A 19,053-nucleotide genomic window follows, 5' to 3' on the forward strand; every position below is an offset into this window, starting at 1 on the left:
ATGATTTTCATGCAGGACAATGCTCCATCACACGCGTCCAAGTACTCCACAGCGTGGCTGGCAAGAAAGGGTATAAAAGAAGAAAATCTAATGACATGGCCTCCTTGTTCACCTGATCTGAACCCCATTGAGAACCTGTGGTCCATCATCAAATGTGAGATTTACAAGGAGGGAAAACAGTACACCTCTCTGAACAGTGTCTGGGAGGCTGTGGTTGCTGCTGCACGCAATGTTGATGGTGAACAGATCAAAACACTGACAGAATCCATGGATGGCAGGCTTTTGAGTGTCCTTGCAAAGAAAGGTGGCTATATTGGTCACTGATTTGTTTTTGTTTTGTTTTTGAATGTCAGAAATGTATATTTGTGAATGTTGAGATGTTATATTGGTTTCACTGGTAAAAATAAATAATTGAAATGGGTATATATTTGTTTTTTGTTAAGTTGCCTAATAATTATGCACAGTAATAGTCACCTGCACACACAGATATCCCCCTAAAATAGCTAAAACTAAAAACAAACTAAAAACTACTTCCAAAACTATTCAGCTTTGATATTAATGAGTTTTTTGGGTTCATTGAGAACATGGTTGTTGTTCAATAATAAAATTAATCCTCAAAAATACAACTTGCCTAATAATTCTGCACTCCCTGTATATGTCCAATACATTTCTTAACAATGAGTATCAGGTATAACAAAATCTCCCCTGACAAATAGAAATGCATTATGTTCTGAAGGGGAGGTCTCTATACATGTATATGACGACGGATAGTGGTTCAAGTGGGCAGCCTCTGACGAAGTAGGGGGAATCCCTACGAAACGCGTAAGGCCACGCCCACCGTCTCTACGTCATCACGCTACAATGCTCAGCAGTTGCAAGTTGCCGGCATTTGATACTTGCTAACAGCTGACTTGATAGTTTTGTGTGGCACATTTTAACAGAGTAATCATACTCGTTATACTGAACTCTCCTATTTGGGGACCTTTGAAGGACCTGACTTAGGCTGGAAATCGTAGTGCTGTGGAACTACGAGTGTATATGTCTATCCTACACCTTACTTCTGCAAGCCTTTGCCAATATGGAACTCTGATGCAATAACTTTGAGAGACCTATATGGTTCCCAGGTTCCTTTAACATACCTCATTCTGTTTGTGGTCATATCTTGTGAGTTTTAAATTGCGACTACAAATAAATATATTGTTTTATCTTATATACTGCACTTAGAGGGGTTGCGCCCTGTCTCTTCTCTCTTTTTTGTATCTTTAGTCTTTATCTGGTTTCCAGTACTGTTCATTACATGAGGCAGCAACCCTGAATCTCTGAATCAACCATACCATTCGGAAGCAGCATATCCTTTTGGTTAATTTTATAATATATAGATATTACTGAACCCTAGTGTGGGGTGCTCTTTTCTTTGTATTATATATATATATATATATATCCAAGTTATAACACAAGCACTCACTGGACTTGATACAGGTGAAATAGAAAGTTTGTTGGTCTGATGATGCTATTGCTTACTACTGAGTTACCTTTGGGGGCCCTCAAAAAATTTTTGCACCGGGGCCCTCCGGTGAGTAGGTCCACTACTGGTGTTCCTAATACCTGTTGCTGAGGATTCCTCTTCATCATCGTCATCATCGTCATCATCTTCCTCTTCATCATTATCAGTGGGAGAGGTCTGATAAACTCTCGAATCAAATGGGGTAAATGAAGATTTGTTGGAGTTTCCCATGCCATACTAAAATGATTATAAGAGGGAAAGCCCAAGTGGCAGGTCATTAAAAGTCACATGATAGAAACTGATCCAAATCAGCTATGACTGTTTTAAGTGCAACAAAAGCTACAACAGGATTTGTAAACACGTCAAGGTATTTTATCAACTTTGCAACATCTTTACATTTCTAGTTACACATATTAATGGAAAAATAAGGTTTCTAACCAAAATGTATTGTAATTTGCAAAACTCTGCTCCAACAAAATGACAGTTTTAAATGCTTTTAAAAAAGTTATTTTATGTAAATCTATTGAAAATGAATATACATTGCCCATATGTATTTAATGCAGACTTTACTGTCCCTTTAAAGGTACTGTCTACACCTAACAAACTTACTTTTACTATTGCTTTCACTTTGTAATATTCAGTGACTATTCTCTTATTTTACTGTGTTACAGCTGCAAATGTAGCATTTTCTCCCCACTCCCCCAGAGAGGCTGAGTTGCATCTTTTATGCTTATGTATGTTGCAATTGGTCTGCCCCCCTGCTTATAGGGCTGTGAGCTGTCCAACGTAAAAAATTCTGGACAATCTGTAGGAGAATGGGCACATAATGACCCCACCAAAACTGTACATAAGACCCCACTCTTGAGCCTAACGTGTATTTTTCACACCTAAGCAGTCATTTTACCCTTTGGCTGCCACTAACATAGAAATTAATAATTGTACCTTTGGTTGACAGTAACATAAGTAAACAGTAGAGATTTGACCCTCCTTCTGCTCCAAATTTGTAATGCACTGAGGCCTAGGAGGCCTTTTACATTTAATACTCAGGGGACTTTATAAAAAAGGACATTTAAGTGTCCAGTATTTTTGTGAAATTTTACTGGACAGCCTGCTAAAATACTGGACTGTCCAGTTGAATGCTGAACAACTGGCAACCCTGCCTGGTAAATGATGCACATTCATTTACAGCTAGCCCTAATTTGGCACAGTCAAACAGGCTTTTCATGAGTCTGATTACATATCTGCAAAACTCTGTACATTGTGCCAACAAAGTGACAGCTTAAAGGGACAGTTTACTCAAAAAAATTCTCCCCTTTAATTTGTTCCTAATAATCCACTTTACCAGCTGGAGTGTATTAAATTGTTTACAAGTAGCTCCATTACCCTTATATTGGTATTTGAAATAGTTGATTTAGCATGTGGTATCCCCACCTATTCTGAAAGTTTGTGGCCGCAGGTCCAAGCTATAGATAAGCTTTGTAAACACAGCCAGCAGAAATTACACTCCAAGTGAGATATAGCAGAGATAAGGTAATACAATGTTGATTTTCTATTGTTCTCTCCAAGTACTGGTGATGGTTTTATGGACAGATATAAGATAAAGAAGCAGGTGTATGTACACAATGTGATACAGTAATGAGATCTGATTATATCTACAAGCTCAACCCATTTTATTAGGCTGTGGCTTCAAAACACAAAATAAGAGCATTAATATACACAAATAAACCTTAAAAACTAATTTTCATAAATTTTTACTCTGCAGTTGGTAAAAAAAACAATTGTAAACACATTAAGGGAAAAACTATTTTACAGTATACTGTCCCTTTAAATTGTTTTTAAAAAGTTATTTTTATGTGGATCTTTTGCAATCCACCGTCTAATCGTGATTCAATCAAGATTTATTTTCTCTTACATATGCAAATTGTACTTCCCCTTACTTTTATGCATACTTACATATGCTGAATTTTGTTAGGCTTTGCTGCATACTACACAGCGATCGCTAAATCAGTACAGGAGCTAATTTAAAGCTGGTCTTTGATGTGCCATAGCAACGCAAATATGCAAACATGTTTTTGGATTTTGAAAAGAGCATCCCTGGGCTTCTCCGATTTTTACAAAAACATGGAAATTAACCTTTTAAAACATCAAATTTGCATACAGATGTTTTGCTATTTAGTAATTAACTGCCGATTATATGTTCAGTATGGTCCAAAAGTCTGAATCTATCACAGCCAACTAAGGTTATTTGATAATTTATTAAAAAAAAGTAAATAGCTGTAATCAGTTGATAGTTAGTGTTCATGAACACCTTTTTTTAAACAATTTTATTTTCTCTTGTTAAATCTTTATGGGACATTACCACTTATATGAAAATCATCTTCAGACACCAGTTGCATAGACATTTTTAAAACTGTTATGACACTATAGATTTAAATTTAAAGAGCAACAATCTACCATACATGTAAGTTGTTTTTGTCTTTTAATGTCCCGGCAGACCTAAAGTGACAACACCAACAGAAGACCAGTATCAACCTAACATCATTATGGTATAGAACAGTATCTGCATACATAATTCAAGCCCAGCTGAACCAGGAACATCCTACCCAAAAAGCAAAAGAAAATTTAAAAGATGACTGGCAAAGTACAGTCTTCATGGGAGAGCAGCGAACTCTAATCCACTTCTTTGTTGAAAAAACAAGTCTAGATCCTTAGCATGGGCCAAATAATGCAGACATTTCTAGTGAAAGACTGGACAAACATCGTGTTTACAGACAAATCAAAATTTTTGGGTGCAATTGCAGAGCTTATGTGAGGAGACAGCATCCAAGAGGATAAAGCTACAGTATGTAAAATCTACATTTAAATATGGTATAGGAAATATTAAGGTGTGTGGATGTTTTGCCTATTCTAGACTTGCACAAAATCAACTACACTTTAACCAAAGAGAGGTGCCACTATTTTGCAGAGGCATGCCATCCTTCTTCCAGAAGGAAAAGATCCTAAACACAACTGAAGCAGTGCCATGTGTATGTGAAGTCCAAAAAAACTCAAGTAGGGCTAATTTGCATGGTTCCCTCTCAACGCCATTGAGCATCTTAGGGTACATTTGAAAAGAGAAAAATGAAATACAATGTGGCATCTATAGACCAAATGAGTTCTGGAATGATGTGGACTAAAATTCTGCACAAAATTGTAGAATATATGCCAAACATATATATATAATGTATTTTGTTAGAGAACCAGTGAGTATTTTTTTCAAAATGATTTCAGAAAATGCTGAAATAAAATCAGACTGCAGTAGCAGACTCAGACTTTTGGACTTTACTGTAACTATATATGTCTGTGCCTGCCTGTTTATATGAGCGTATTTGTGTTTATTTCAGCATGTTCACACTAAGTGCCTCATGCCTGACCTGTTCAAACTAGCATGCAGAAAAGACACAAGACAAGAACCGGTGACTTCATCGATAAAAGATACAACAGTTTTTGATAGTCACATATTCTACAGGTGACTTCAGATAAGTTCACTGTCTATTTGAAACACCCATGTTCCTTTTTTGATCAGTCAGTTCATTCTGAAATTCAAATACATACTCAAACAAAAATTAGGTTTGATAGGTAATTTAACTGATAGTCATACTATCTTTGGAAATGGGCTGTAGTAAACAGATTATGACTTGGAAAGTATTATTTAATTTATATATATATATATATATATATATATATATATATATATATATATATATTAGGAAGGAAGAAGTGTATGTATTGAACTTAAACAAATATGTTCGCTTCTCCCTCAGGATACCACAAATGCACAAGTACTGTTACACATTAAAGGATGGCTGTTAACTTGAAAGCAGATAGCCTGGATGTCACAGACTTTTATTCAGGGTAGTGGGTCTAAAAGAAGCCTGTCAATAACCTTTTTGGTAGCGACTGTAGTTTACAAAAACTAATGCGGAATAGATGAGAGCAGATAATCAAAGATCATACTAAAAAGATTGAACATTAACAGTTATGCTGCCACTTGACTTACAATGCATTTTATGCCAAGATATTCAAATGAGCAATACGAAAGTAATGTGATTTCAGCACAAAGGCCCACTACCTACTTCTGCCACTGTCTCCATCTCTTGAGCATGAGCTGGACCTCTCCCCAGAGCCTCAGTTGGTGTACCCACTGGGGAGTGGCTTTGCTGGACTAGATCAGGAAGATTAATATGGCCGGCAAAACCATTACTTTCTGCATGGCCAGAGCGTTTTTTGTCTCCCGATGTCTGTGAAGATACAAAGCAAGGTACGTACACAGTCTACTAGTAGTAGAAAAGCCTGCCTGGAAAGCAGAATATAAAATCATGCAGGAAACAAAAAAAAATTAGAAACAGAGAATGACAAAGACACACAGAAAATTAAAGGGACATGTAAGTTAAACGTTTCATGCTTCAGAAAGAGCGCAGGGGAAAAACAAAATTTCCAATTTACTTCTATGATAAAAAACTAATTTATGTAAGAATTTACCTGATAAATTAATTTCTTTCATATTGGCAAGAGTCCATGAGCTAGTGACGTATGGGATATACATTCCTACCAGGAGTGGAAAAGTTTCCCAAAACTCAAAATGCCTATAAATACACCCCCACCACACCCACAATTCAGTTTAATGAATAGCCAAGAAGTGGGGTGATAAGAAAGGAGCGAAAGCATCAACAAGGAATTGGAATAATTGTGCTTTATACAAAAAAATCATAACCACCATAAAAAGGGTGGGCCTCATGGACTCTTGCCAATATGAAAGAAATGAATTTATCAGGTAAATTCTTACATAAATTATGTTTTCTTTCATGTAATTGGCAAGAGTCCATGAGCTAGTGACGTATGGGATAGCAAATACCCAAGATGTGGAACTCCACGCAAGAGTCACTAGAGAGGGAGGGATAAAAATAAAGACAGCCAATTCCGTGAAAAAATAATCCACAACGCAAATCAAAAGTTTTAATCATATAATGAAAAAAAATGAAAACATAAGCAGAAGAATCTAACTGAAACAGCTGCCTGAAGTATTTTTCTACCAAAAACTGCTTCTGAAGAAGAGAAAACATAAAAATGGTAGAATTCAGGAAAAGTATGCAAAGAAGACCAAGTTGCTGCTTTGCAAATCTGATCAACAGAAGCTTCATTCTTAAAAACCCAGGAAGTGGTAACTGACCTAGTAGAATGAGCCGTAATCCTCTGAGGCGGGGAATTACCAGACTCCAAATAAGCATGATGAATCAAAAGCTTTAACCAAGATGCCAAAGAAATAGCAGAAGCCTTCTGACCTTTCCTAGAACTGGAAAAGATAACAAATAGACTAGAAGTCCTCCTGAAAACTTTAGGAGCTTCAACATAATATTTCGAAGCTCTTACCACATCCAAAGAATGTAAGGATCTCTCCAGAGAATTTTTAGGATTAGGACACAAAGAAGGGACAACAATTTCTCTACTAATTTTGTTAAAGTTCACAACTTTAGGTAAAAATGTAAACGAAGTCCGCAAAAACCGCCTTATCCTGATGAAAAATCAGAAAAGGAGACTCACAAGAAAGAGCAGATAAAACAGAAACTCTTCTAGCAGAAGAGATGGCCAAAAGGAACAACACTTTCCAAGAAAGTAATTTAATGTCCAGAAAATGCATAGGCTCAAACGGAGGAGCCTGAAAAGCCTTTAAAACCAAATTAAGACTCCAAGGAGGAGAAATTGATTTAATGACAGGCTTGATACGAACCAAAGCCTGTACAAAGCAATAAATATCAGGAAGTTTAGCAATTTTTCTGTGAAACAGAACAGAAAGAGCAGAGATTTGTCCTTTCAAAGACCTTGCAGACAAACCCTATCTAAACCATCCTGAAGAAACTGAAAAATTCTAGGAATTCTAAAAGAATGCCAAGAGAATTTATGAGAAGAACACCATGAAATGTAAGTCTTCCAAACTTGATAATAAATATTTCTAGACACAGATTTATGAGCCTGCAACATAGTTTTAATCACTGAGTCAGAGAAACTTCTATGACTAAGCATTCAATCTCCATACCATCAAATTTAATGATTTTAGATCCTGATGGAAAAACAAACCTTGATATATAAGGTCTGGCCTTAATGGAAATGGCCAAGGTTGGCAACTGAACATCCGAACAAGATCCACATACCAAAACCTGAGCAGCCATGCTGGAGCCACCAACAGCACAAACAATTGCTCCATGATGATTTTGAAAATCACTCTTGGAAGAAGAACTAGAGGCGGAAAAATATAGGCAGGTTGATAACTCCAAGGAAGTGTCAATGCATCCACTGTTTCCGCCTGAGGATCCCTGGACCTAGATAGGTACCTGGGAAGTTTCTTGTCTAGATGAGATGCCATCAGATCTATTTCTGGAAGCCCGCACATCTGAACAACTTGAAAAAAAGACATCTGGGTGAAGAGACTATTCTCCCGGATGTATAGCTTGATGACAAATCCGCTTCCTAATTGTCTATACCTGAGATATGTACTGCAGAAATTAGACTGGAGCTGGATTTTGCCCAAGCAAGTATCCAAAATACTTCTTTCATAGCCTGAGGACTGAGAGTCCCACCCTAATGATTGACATACGCCACAGTTGTGACATTGTCTGTCTGAAAACCAATAAACGTCTCTCTCTTCAAATAGAAGCCAAAACTGAAGAACTCTGAGAATCGCACAGAGTTCCAAAATATTGATAGATAATCTCGCCTCTTGAGATTTCCAAACCCCTCGTGCTGTCAGAGATCCCCAGACAGCTTCCCAACCTAAAAGACTTGCATCTGTTGTGAACACGGTCCAAGTTGGATGAACCAAAGAGACCCGTAGAACTATACAATGGTGATCTAACCACCAAGTCAGATATAGTTGAATATTGGGATTCAAGGATATTAAATGTGATATCCTAGAATAATCCCTGCACCATTAATTCAGCATTAAAAACTGGAGAGGTTTCATATGAAAATGAGAAAAGAGAATCGAATCCAATGCTGCAGACATGAGACCTAAAACTTCCATGCATATAGCTACTGAAGGAAATAATAGAGAGTAAAGGTTCCGACAAGCTGAACACAATAAAAAATTGTCTCTTGTCTGTTAGAAACAAAGACATTGACACAATCTATCTGGAAACCTAAAAAGGATGACCCTTGTCTTGAGGAATCAAGGAACTTTTGGTAAAATGATCCTCCAACCATGTCCTTGAAGAAACAACAGAAGTTGAAACGTATGAGATTCTGCAGAACGAAAACACTGAGCAAATACCACAATATTGTCCAAATAAGGAAACACAGAGAACCTTTTGAAAAGATTCCTAGAGCTGTCGCTAGGTCAGAAAGGAAAACCAACAAATTGGTAATGCTTGTCTATAAAAGAGAATCTCAGAAAATAAAAATAATCTGAATGAAAACAGAATATGAAGATATGCATCCTGTAAGTCTATTGTAGGCAAATAATGCCCTTGCTGACCAAGAGGCAGAATAGACCATATAAACACCATTCTGAAAGATGGTACTCTTACATGACAATTCAAAAAGATTTTCTATCTTTGGGACAATGAATAGTTCTAAACAAAACCCCAGACCCCGTTCCTGAAATGGAAGTGATATAAATACCCCACATAACTCCAGGTCTGAAACACACTTCAGGAAAGTCTGAGCCTTTACTGGAATATGCTAGAGAGAAAAAGACTTCTCACAGGCGGTCTTACTCTAAATACTATTCTGTACCCCAATCTAAGAAGTTTGGACCGAATTGAACCAAACAACTTTAGAAAAGTCTTAACCTGCCGCTTACCAGCCAAGCTGGAATAAGGGCCGCACCTTCATGCAAATTTGGGGGCTGACTTTGATCTTTTAAATGGCTTGAATTCATTCCATTTTGAAGAAAGCTTCCAATTAGAAACATGTTACTTGGGGAAGAATTAGGATTCCGTTCCTTACTAAGAACAAAAACTAATATAAGCTTAAGATTTACTCTTAGAACTTAATCTTGAAGCAAAAAAACTCCCTTCCCCAGAGTAACAGTTGAAAGTATTGAATCCAATTGTAAACCAAATAATTTATTACCTTGGAAAATAGAAATCTGGATTTTAGAAATCAAAATAGCATTCCAAGATTTAAGTCACAAAGTTCTTCTAGCTAAAATAGCTAAAGACATAGAAAATATCAAAAAATGACATCACAAATTAAATTATTAGCATGTTGAATCAACTTAACAATGCTAAACAAATCATAATCTGATACTTGTTGCGCTAAAGTATCCAACCAAAAAGTTGAAGCAGTTGCAACATCAGCCAAATAAATTGCAGGCCTAAAAAAAGGACCTGAAAATAAAATAATTTTCCTTAGATAAGATACAAGTTTCCATCTGAAGGAACTTAAAAATAAATACTATTTTCCATAGGAATAGTAGTATGTTTAGCAAGAGTAGAGATAGCCCCATTAACTTTGGGGATCTTTCCCCAAAACTCCAAACTAACTGTTGGCAAAGGATACAATTTAAAAACCTTAAATGAGGAATAAAAGAAGTCCCAGGCCTATTCCATTCCCTAGTATCAGGAACTGGAAAAAAAACTCTGAAGAAACCACAGGAGGTTAATGAGCAGAATTTAAATGTTAGGTAGTCTTAAAAACAAAAGGACTAGTCTCCTCAATATCCAATATAATCAACACCTTATCAACAAAGAACAAATGTACTCTATTTAAAAGTAAAAAAGTATATTTGTTGGTGTCAATATCTGATGAAGGATATTCTGAATGAGATAAATCATCATCAGAGAAGGATAATTCAGTATGTTGTCGGTCATTTGAAAATTCATCAACTAAATGAGAAGTTTAAAAAAGACCTTTACATTTTATTAGAAGGCGGGATGGCAGACAAAGCCTTTAGAATAGAATCGGAAAAATATTCTTATAAATTCCTAGGTATATCTTGTACATTATATGTTAAAAGAATAGCAATAGATAATGCATTAATACTGATGGACTCTGCATGTAAAAGTTTATCATGATAACTTAATGAAAACCATAGCTAAAGATAAAAATTCATAACATTAAAATAAATGAACTTAGCTTTGGTAGGACTGATATCAGTCATCAGGAATCCAACAGTGTTTTCTGATACAGGAACAGTTTTTGAGATATCTTGCAAATGTAAGAGAAAAAAACAACATATAAAGCAAAATATTAATTTCCTTAAATGACAGTTTCAGGAATGGGGAAAAAATGCAAACAAAATAAGCCTCTGAAAACTTGAAGCAGAATGAAATAAAGACTTAAATAATGTCAGAAAACTGGCGCCAAGTATGACGCCCACAACTGACAAAATATTTTTTGGCGCCATGAACGTCTGCAACAAACACGAGCGTCATAGATGACGTAACTATGTGAAAATTCTCGGCGCCAACTAAGATGCTGGAAATGCCGAAAATACGTCAAAAAACGTAATTCTCGCGCCAAAAAAGTATCGCGCCAAGAATGACGCAATAAATTATAGCATTTTGCGCACCCGCGAGCCTAACAGCCTGCAATTTAAAAAGAAAGTCAATTTGAAAATTCCAGGTAAGAATTTTTTTTTTTTAATATATGCATTTTCCAAAATGAAACTGACAGTCTGCAAAAAGGAAATATACTGATAAACCTGAATCATGGCAAATATAAGTACAAACATTATATTTAGAACTTTACAAATAAAGTGCCAAACCATAGCTGAGAGTGTCTAAATAAAGGAAAACCTACTTACTAAAAGACACTCATCTACATAAATTAGATAGCCAAACCAGTACTGAAACGAGAGTCAGCAGAGGTAATGGTATATAAAAGAGTATATTGTCGATCTGAAAAGGGAGGTAGGAGATGAAGCTCTACAACCAATAACAGAGAACCTATGAAATAGATCCCCGTTAGGATGACCATTGCATTCAATAGGTAATACTCCCTTCACATCCCTCTGACATTCACTGCACTCTGAGAGGAACCGGGCTTCAGCATGCTGAGATGCGCATATCAACGTAGAAATCTAGCACAAACTTACTTCACCACCTCCATAGGAGGCAAAGTTTGTAAAACTGAATTGTGGGTGTGGTGAGGGGTGTATTTATAGGCATTTTGAGGTTTGGGAAACTTTGCCCCTCCTGGTAGGAATGTATATCCCATAAGTCACTAGCTCATGGACTCTTGCCAATTACATGAAAGAAATTAGATCATTCTTTTGGTATCCGTTGTTTAAACTTTCCTCCTTTCCATCAGGGCATACTTAGGAAAGGCTCATGATGGTGCATGTGTTTTCAGCACTATATGGCAGCAGTGTTTCCAATAATATATAACATTCTTACAAACATTTATAACACATAGTGCTCAACATATGTGCATGCTCATGAGCCTACCAAGAATAATCTTACGATAAAAAGCACATTTGATAACAATTAGAATTGTTTTTAATTTTTTTGCTCAGTCTGAATCATGAAAGTTTAATTTTGACTTCCATGTCCCTTTATATCATTACAACCCATATAACCAGAGAGTAAAGCTTAGTAAAAAGAACATGATTTTTTTTTTATAGCACTACTTAGATTTTCAGCAAATGTATCAGGCCTTGTATAGCTGGATACATTTCAAAAGTATTATCTAAGCAAAAGAGATTTAAATAATCAAAAGCAGAAAATTTGATATGTTGGCGTAATACCTAGATAATGCTTACAAGTTGAGATCTCCTCCCAAAAGGGGTCATGCACAGAAATAACTACACCTCTTTTACCTATATGAAGGTGACCTCACTTCCTTATCCCTCATTCCTAGACTGTCTATCATAGGACAAAAGTGCAAGAGACGGAAACCCTGGTAAGCATTATCTAGGTTTTTAGGCCAAGATATAGAATTTTCTGCTGTTGATCATTTAAATTCTAATTATCTTGGCCCTACCTAGCTAATGCTTACCATATCAGATGATTACCAAGCAGTACTTCTCGATATAAGAGTGCGCACAAAATAAAAGAGGACAACAAAACTGAAGTATAAATACATTAAATTGTTTCAAATACAAGATCAGAAAAGTCAAATTTCCTTGCTAAAATGCAAAGATAGACTGAAAAAACACTCAGCCGTGGAAAAAATGGCAACAAAATGGTGCCTTGTAATACTGACAAGACGTCTTATAAAATCTCGTCAGGCCAGAGAGCATTACATAATCGTGCCCAAAGGAACAATAATCTGTGTTGCTACAAATGACTGAACCATTTGTAATCCTGAACCCACAAAGCTTAACAAGCAAAAGTTGTAAAATATTACAAAAAATATAGTATATATAGTATAAATCTATAAGATAAAAAGACATGAAACAAATCTGGGACTATGAAATTTAAACATAATCATGAATGTAAGGTATACGTTTCTAAAAGAAAGAGTTGGAAGAAAAACTAGGAATGAAAAATAGCCCTGTTAACAGGGAAAAAAAACGCATAACGAGTTAATATCTGCAAAATCAATAAATAATATCGAGGAGGAAAAAAACATAAATTATGCTTACCAGATAATTTCATTTCCTTCTGTATAAGGAGAGTCCACGGCTTCATTCCTTACTGTTGGGAAATACTGAACCTGGCCACCAGGAGGAGGCAAAGACACCCCAGCCAAAGGCTTAAAAACCTCTTCCACTTCCCCTATCCCCCAGTCATTCTGCAGAGGGAATAAGGAACAGTAGGATAAATATCAGGGTAAAAAAGGTGCCAGAAGAAAACACAAAATTTAGGGGTCCGCCCATCGGAGAAACATGCAAAAGGTAGAGTGGATCAGCAAATCAGACAATAGTGCACGAGTGACAGAGGTATGCTGCTTTACCCCAATATAAATGCAAAGTTCAAGAAGTCATCGGCACTTATTAGTTTTAAAAAACTTTTATTGGAAACACTATTAAAAGGGGTGATACCCCGAAACGTCGCTTTTTTAATAGTGTTTCCAATAAAAAAAAATTTTAACGAATAAGTGCTGGTGACTTCTTGAACTTTGCATCGGAGAAACATGGGCGGGAGTCGTGGACTCTCCTTATACAGAAGGAAATTAAATTAACTGGTAAGCATAATTTATGATTTCCTTCTTAATATAAGGAGAATCCACGGCTTCATTCCTTACTGTTGGCAAACTTATACCCAAGCTCTAGAGGACACTAAATGATAACGGGAAGGACAAAAAAAAGAGACGGACCCTAATCTGAGGACACCACCACCTGCAAAACCTTTCTCCCAAAAGAATTTGTAGAATTTAGAAAAAGTGTGTAAGGAGGACTAGGTAGCCGCCTTACAAATCTGATCCATAGAGGCCTCGTTCTTAAAGGCCCAAGAGGAAGCCACTGCTCTAGTATAATGAACCATAATTCTCTGAGGAGGTCTATGTCCCGCTGTTTCATAGGCTAAGCGGATAAGACTCCTCAACCAAAAAGATAAAGAAGTCAAAGAGACCTTTGACCCTTACGCTTCCCAGAATATACCACAAACAAGGAAGAAGTATGTCTAAAATCCTTAGTAGCTTGAAGATAAAACTTCAAAGCAAGAACCACGTTCAAATTATGAAGTAAACATTTATTCGAAGAAGAAGGATTAGGACACAAAGAAGGGACCACAATCTCTTAATTGATGTTGCGGTCTGACACAACTTTAGGGAGAAACCCTTAGTACGTAGGACAGACTTATCCAAATGGAACACCAGATAAGAAGGCTCACATTGCAAGGCGGTAATCACAGATACTCTGTGCACAGAGGAAATAGCAAGTAGAAAGAGAACTTTCCAGGACAACAATTTAATATCAATTTCATGCATAGGCTCAAATAAACCAGATTCAGACTCCAAGGGGAGCCGAAGATTTGAACACAGGTCTGATCCTAATAAGAGCCCTAACAAAAGACTGAACATCTGGAAGCTCAGAGAGCCTCTTGAGCAGTAAAACAGACAAGGCTGAAATCTGACCCCTTAGGGAACTGGCTGAAAGACCCTTCTCCAGACCATCCTGAAGAAACAATAGAATCCTGGGAACCTTAACTTTATGCCAAGGAAAACCACGCTCTTCACACCAGAATAAGCTGGTTCTCCACACCTTATGATAGATGCAACGAGTAACTGGATTACGAGCTTGGATGAGGGTATCAATTACTCTCTAAGAAAAACCTCTCTTGGCTAGGACTAAGCGTTCAATCTCCACGCAGTCAGCCTCAGAGAATCTAGATTTTGATGACCAAAAGGACCTTGATCCAGCAGATCCCTGTGACAAGGTAACTTCCATGGAGGAGAAGATGACATCCTCACTAGGTCCGCAAACCACGTCCTTCGCGGCCACAAGGGAGAAATCAGTATTACTGACGCCTGCTCCTGCTTGATGTGTGCCACTACCCGAGGAAGGAGTGGTAAAGGCGGAAAAAGGTAGATTAGATTGAACCTTCAAGGCACCGTTAATGCATCTACTAGCTCCGCCTGAGGATCCCTGTACCTCGACCCATATATGGGTAGTTTGGTATTGAGACGAGATGCCATGAGATCTATCTCCGGCGTCCTCCACCTGTAGCATTTCTCCACAAACACTTTGGGAAGGAGAGACCATTCCCCTGGATGAAAAGATTGTCTGCTCAGAAAATCCACTTCTCAGTTGTCCACACCCGGAATGTGGATCGCTGACAGCGAACAGCTGTGGGCCTTTGCCCACTCCAGAATCCAAGATACTTGCCTCATTGCTAGGGAGCTTCTCGTTCCCCCCTGATGATTGATGTAAGCCACCGAGGTTATATTGTCTGAATGAAATCTGATAAACAGGGACAAACCCAGAAGCGGCCAAGCCTTCAGAGCATTGTAGATTGATCGAAGCTCCAAAATGTTGATTGGGAGGGAGCGTTCCTCCTGAGACCACAGGCCCTGTATCTTCTTGGCACCCCAAACAGCTCCCAATCCTGAGAGGATCACGTCCATAGTCACAATCTCCCAGAATGGTCTGAGAAAGGATGTCCCTTGGGACAGATGATCTGGACAGAGCCACCAAAAGAGCGTTTCTTTCGACTGGTTGTCCAGGGAAATCTGTTGAGACAGATCCGAAAGTTCGCCGTTCCACTGCCTCAGCATGCACAACTGTAGCGGTCTGAGACGGAAACTGTCAAAAGGAATTATGTCCATGCTGGACACCCTGAGACCAATTACCTCCATACACTGAGCCACAAATGGACTTAACCCCTTAGTGACCAGAGCACTTTTCCATTTTCTGTCCGTTTGGGACCAAGGCTATTTTTACATTTTTGCGGTGTTTGTGTTTAGCTGTAATTTTCTTCTTACTCATTTACTGTACCCACACATATTATATACCGTTTTTCTCGCCATTAAATGGACTTTCTAAAGATACCATTATTTTCATCATATCTTATAATTTACTATAAAAAAATTATAAAATATGAGGAAAAAATGGAAAAAAACACACTTTTTCTAACTTTGACCCCCAAAATCTGTTACATATCTAAAACCACCAAAAAACACCCATGCTAAATAGTTTCTAAATTTTGTCCTGAGTTTAGAAATACCCAATGTTTACATGTTCTTTGCTTTTTTTGCAAGTTATAGGGCCATAAATACAAGTAGCACTTTGCTATTTCCAAACCATTTTTTTCCAAAATTAGCGCTAGTTACATTAGAACACTGATATCTTTCAGGAATCCCTGAATATCCCTTGACAAGTATATATTTTTTTTTAGTAGACATCCCAAAGTATTGATCTAGGCCAATTTTGGTATATTTCATACCACCATTTCACCGCCAAATGCGATCAAATACAAAAAATTGTTCACTTTTTCACAAATTTTTTCACAAACTTTAGGTTTCTCACTGAAATCATTTACAAACAGCTTGTGCAATTATGGCATAAATGGTTGTAAATTCCTCTCTGGGATCCCCTTTGTTCAGAAATAGCACACATATATGGCTTTGGCGTTGCTTTTTGGTAATTAGAAGGCCGCTAAATGCCACTGCGCACCACAAGTGTATCATGCCCAGCAGTTAAGGGGTTAATTAGGGAGCTTTTAGGGAGCTTGTAGGGTTAATTTTAGCTTTAGTGTAGTGTAGTAGACAACCCCAAGTATTGATCTAGGCACATTTTGGTATATTTCATGCCACCATTTCACCGCCAAATGCGATCAAATTAAAAAAAACGTAAAATTTTTCACAATTTTAGGTTTCTCACTGAAATCATTTACAAACAGCTTGTGCAATTATGGCACAAATGGTTGTAAATGCTTGTCTGGGATCCCCTTTGTTCAGAAATAGCAGACATATATGACTTTGGCGTTGCTTTCTGGTAATTAGAAGGCCACTAAATCCTGTTGCGCCTCACACGTGTATTATGGCTAGCAGTGAAAGGGTTAATTAGGGAGTTTGTAGTGAGCTTGCAGGGTTAATTTTAGCTTTAGTGTAGAGATCAGCCTCCCATCTGACACATCCCACCCCCTGATCCCTCCCAAACAGCTCCCTTCCCTCCCCCACCCCACAATTGTCCCCGCCATCTTAAGTACTGGCAGAAAGTCTGCCAGTACTAAAATAAAAGGGTTTTTAAAAAAAAATGAAATTTTTTTTAGCATATTTACATATGCTACTGTGTAGGATCCCCCCCTTAGCCCCCAACCTCCCTGATCCCCCCCAAAACCGCTCTCTAACCCTCCCCTCTGCCTTATTGGGGGCCATCTTGGGTACTGGCAGCTGTCTGCCAGTACCCAGTTTACAATAAAAAGTGCTTTTTTGGGTTTTTTTTTGTTTTTTTCTGTAGTGTAGCTTCCCCCAACCCCCCACCCCCCACAAACAAACCCCCACCACCTTGCTGATTGTTTGGATTTTAGTTTTTATTATATTTTTTATATCCCCATTTTCTGCAGTGTAGCGGTTCCCACCCGCTCCCTCCCCGTGCACGCGCCCGCCCCCACCCTCCCGTGCACGGTGCTTGGAATGAGAGAACTCTTCTCTAAGTTTATCTTCCATTCATGTGATCGAAGAAAAGAGAGAAGAAATACCGAATGGTCTTCTGCTAGCTGAAAGGATGGTGCTTGAACCAGAATGTTGTCCAAGTAGGGAGCTACTGCTATACCTTGGGTTCTGGCGATGGCCAGGAGAGCTCCTAGAACCTTTGTAAAGATTCTTGGGGCCGTAGCTAGACCAAACGGAAGTGCAATGAACTGGAAGTGCTGATCCAGGAACGCAAACCTTAAGAACGGGAAGTGGTCCCTGTGGATTGGAACGTGATGGTAAGCATCCTTCAGATCTATAGTTTCAGAACGAAAGGAACGGAAATTAGATCCTTGTCCCTTATATTTGTTCTTTTATCCTGCGGTAGGAAGGCACCCTTGCCCCGTAACCGTGGAGATAATGGAGTCCAGGCCTGGACCAAATTAAATGTTTCTCTTAAAAGAAAGGGAAAGTAGTCTAGACTTAGAAGTCATGTCCGCAGACCAGGACTTCAGCCAGAGCGCCTGACGCGTCTGCATTGCTCAGTCGTACTAAAGGGGTTAACTTTCTTAGACATAATAACCTTGATGATGCATATGGAACATAGTTGAGAGGGCGGGCACACCAAGGCCTCCTCACAATATAGACAGGTATTACTATTAGGAATAGAGGGAGTACCCTCAAGCATATCAGGATCCTCCATAGCTTGCGCTAACAACAGTAGGATACAAATAAATGCACTTTTTATTTCTCACAAAAACTGCACCTTTATACCCCTTCCTAGACCCAGGCAACCAGAGAAGAAGCGACCTCTCCGACAGCTAGCTCGGTCAGGAAAGAGAAAACGAAAGTGTGACCACACCTAGTCACCTGGTGCGCAATGCAGGACGGCCCCTGCTATGAGAAAAAGCGTGCCAAGCTACAAGCTGCGCAGCGTTCAAAATGAAAGTAAAACACCTGTATGTTCCGTTACCGCATAACAACAGTCTATGAGCCCAAAATAATTCTCACACATAAAGCAGCATAAATCAAATTACACATTTGATAAATCCCCACTGTTCAATAACCTCCCTTAGGAGATATTAACCCACGATTCTATAAAGATAAAAAGAGTCACACTGTGACCCTGTTTTCAGCAATTTCAATATAAGTAAACATGTAAATGATCTTACCAGAATCAGTGCTGTGGAACAGAGACACAGCCTCTCAAGTGTGACAGTCTTGTAGCATCGCTCCCGACATGGACTTGAGTGAAAAAAGCAGACAGTGAAAATCGTCAACACTGGTTGCTAAAGAAGCTGTTAGCAGGCATTCTGGATGGGTTCGCAGAAAGTCTCTCCCTGCATCTCCAGGCTCTAACTTTCGTCAATGCTCTCACTGAGAGGCTGACAAGACTACTTAAAACTCCAGTTCCATAACGAAAGGCATATATCCCTCCTGAGGAACAACTCCAAAATCTTCTGACACTTCTCTGCCATCCTCCTGTGACTAAAGGCAAAGAATGACTGGGGGATAGTGGAAGTGGGAGAGGTATTTAAGACTTTGGCTGGGGTGTC

The 19,053-nt window shown here is 38.2% G+C and overlaps 1 protein-coding gene across 1 annotated transcript in view; it reads right to left on the reverse strand.

Annotated features, from left to right (window-relative positions):
• Positions 1 to 19,053, reverse strand: part of TNIK (TRAF2 and NCK interacting kinase) — a 949,249-nt gene that overhangs the window by 93,650 nt on the left and 836,546 nt on the right. Inside the window, 2 exon segments of the mRNA XM_053710136.1 lie at positions 1,606 to 1,741; positions 5,620 to 5,784. Of these exon segments, the coding sequence (XP_053566111.1) occupies positions 1,606 to 1,741; positions 5,620 to 5,784 (301 nt within the window).

Source organism: Bombina bombina, chromosome 4, assembly GCF_027579735.1.
Source record: "Bombina bombina isolate aBomBom1 chromosome 4, aBomBom1.pri, whole genome shotgun sequence".
NCBI lineage: Eukaryota > Metazoa > Chordata > Amphibia > Anura > Bombinatoridae > Bombina > Bombina bombina.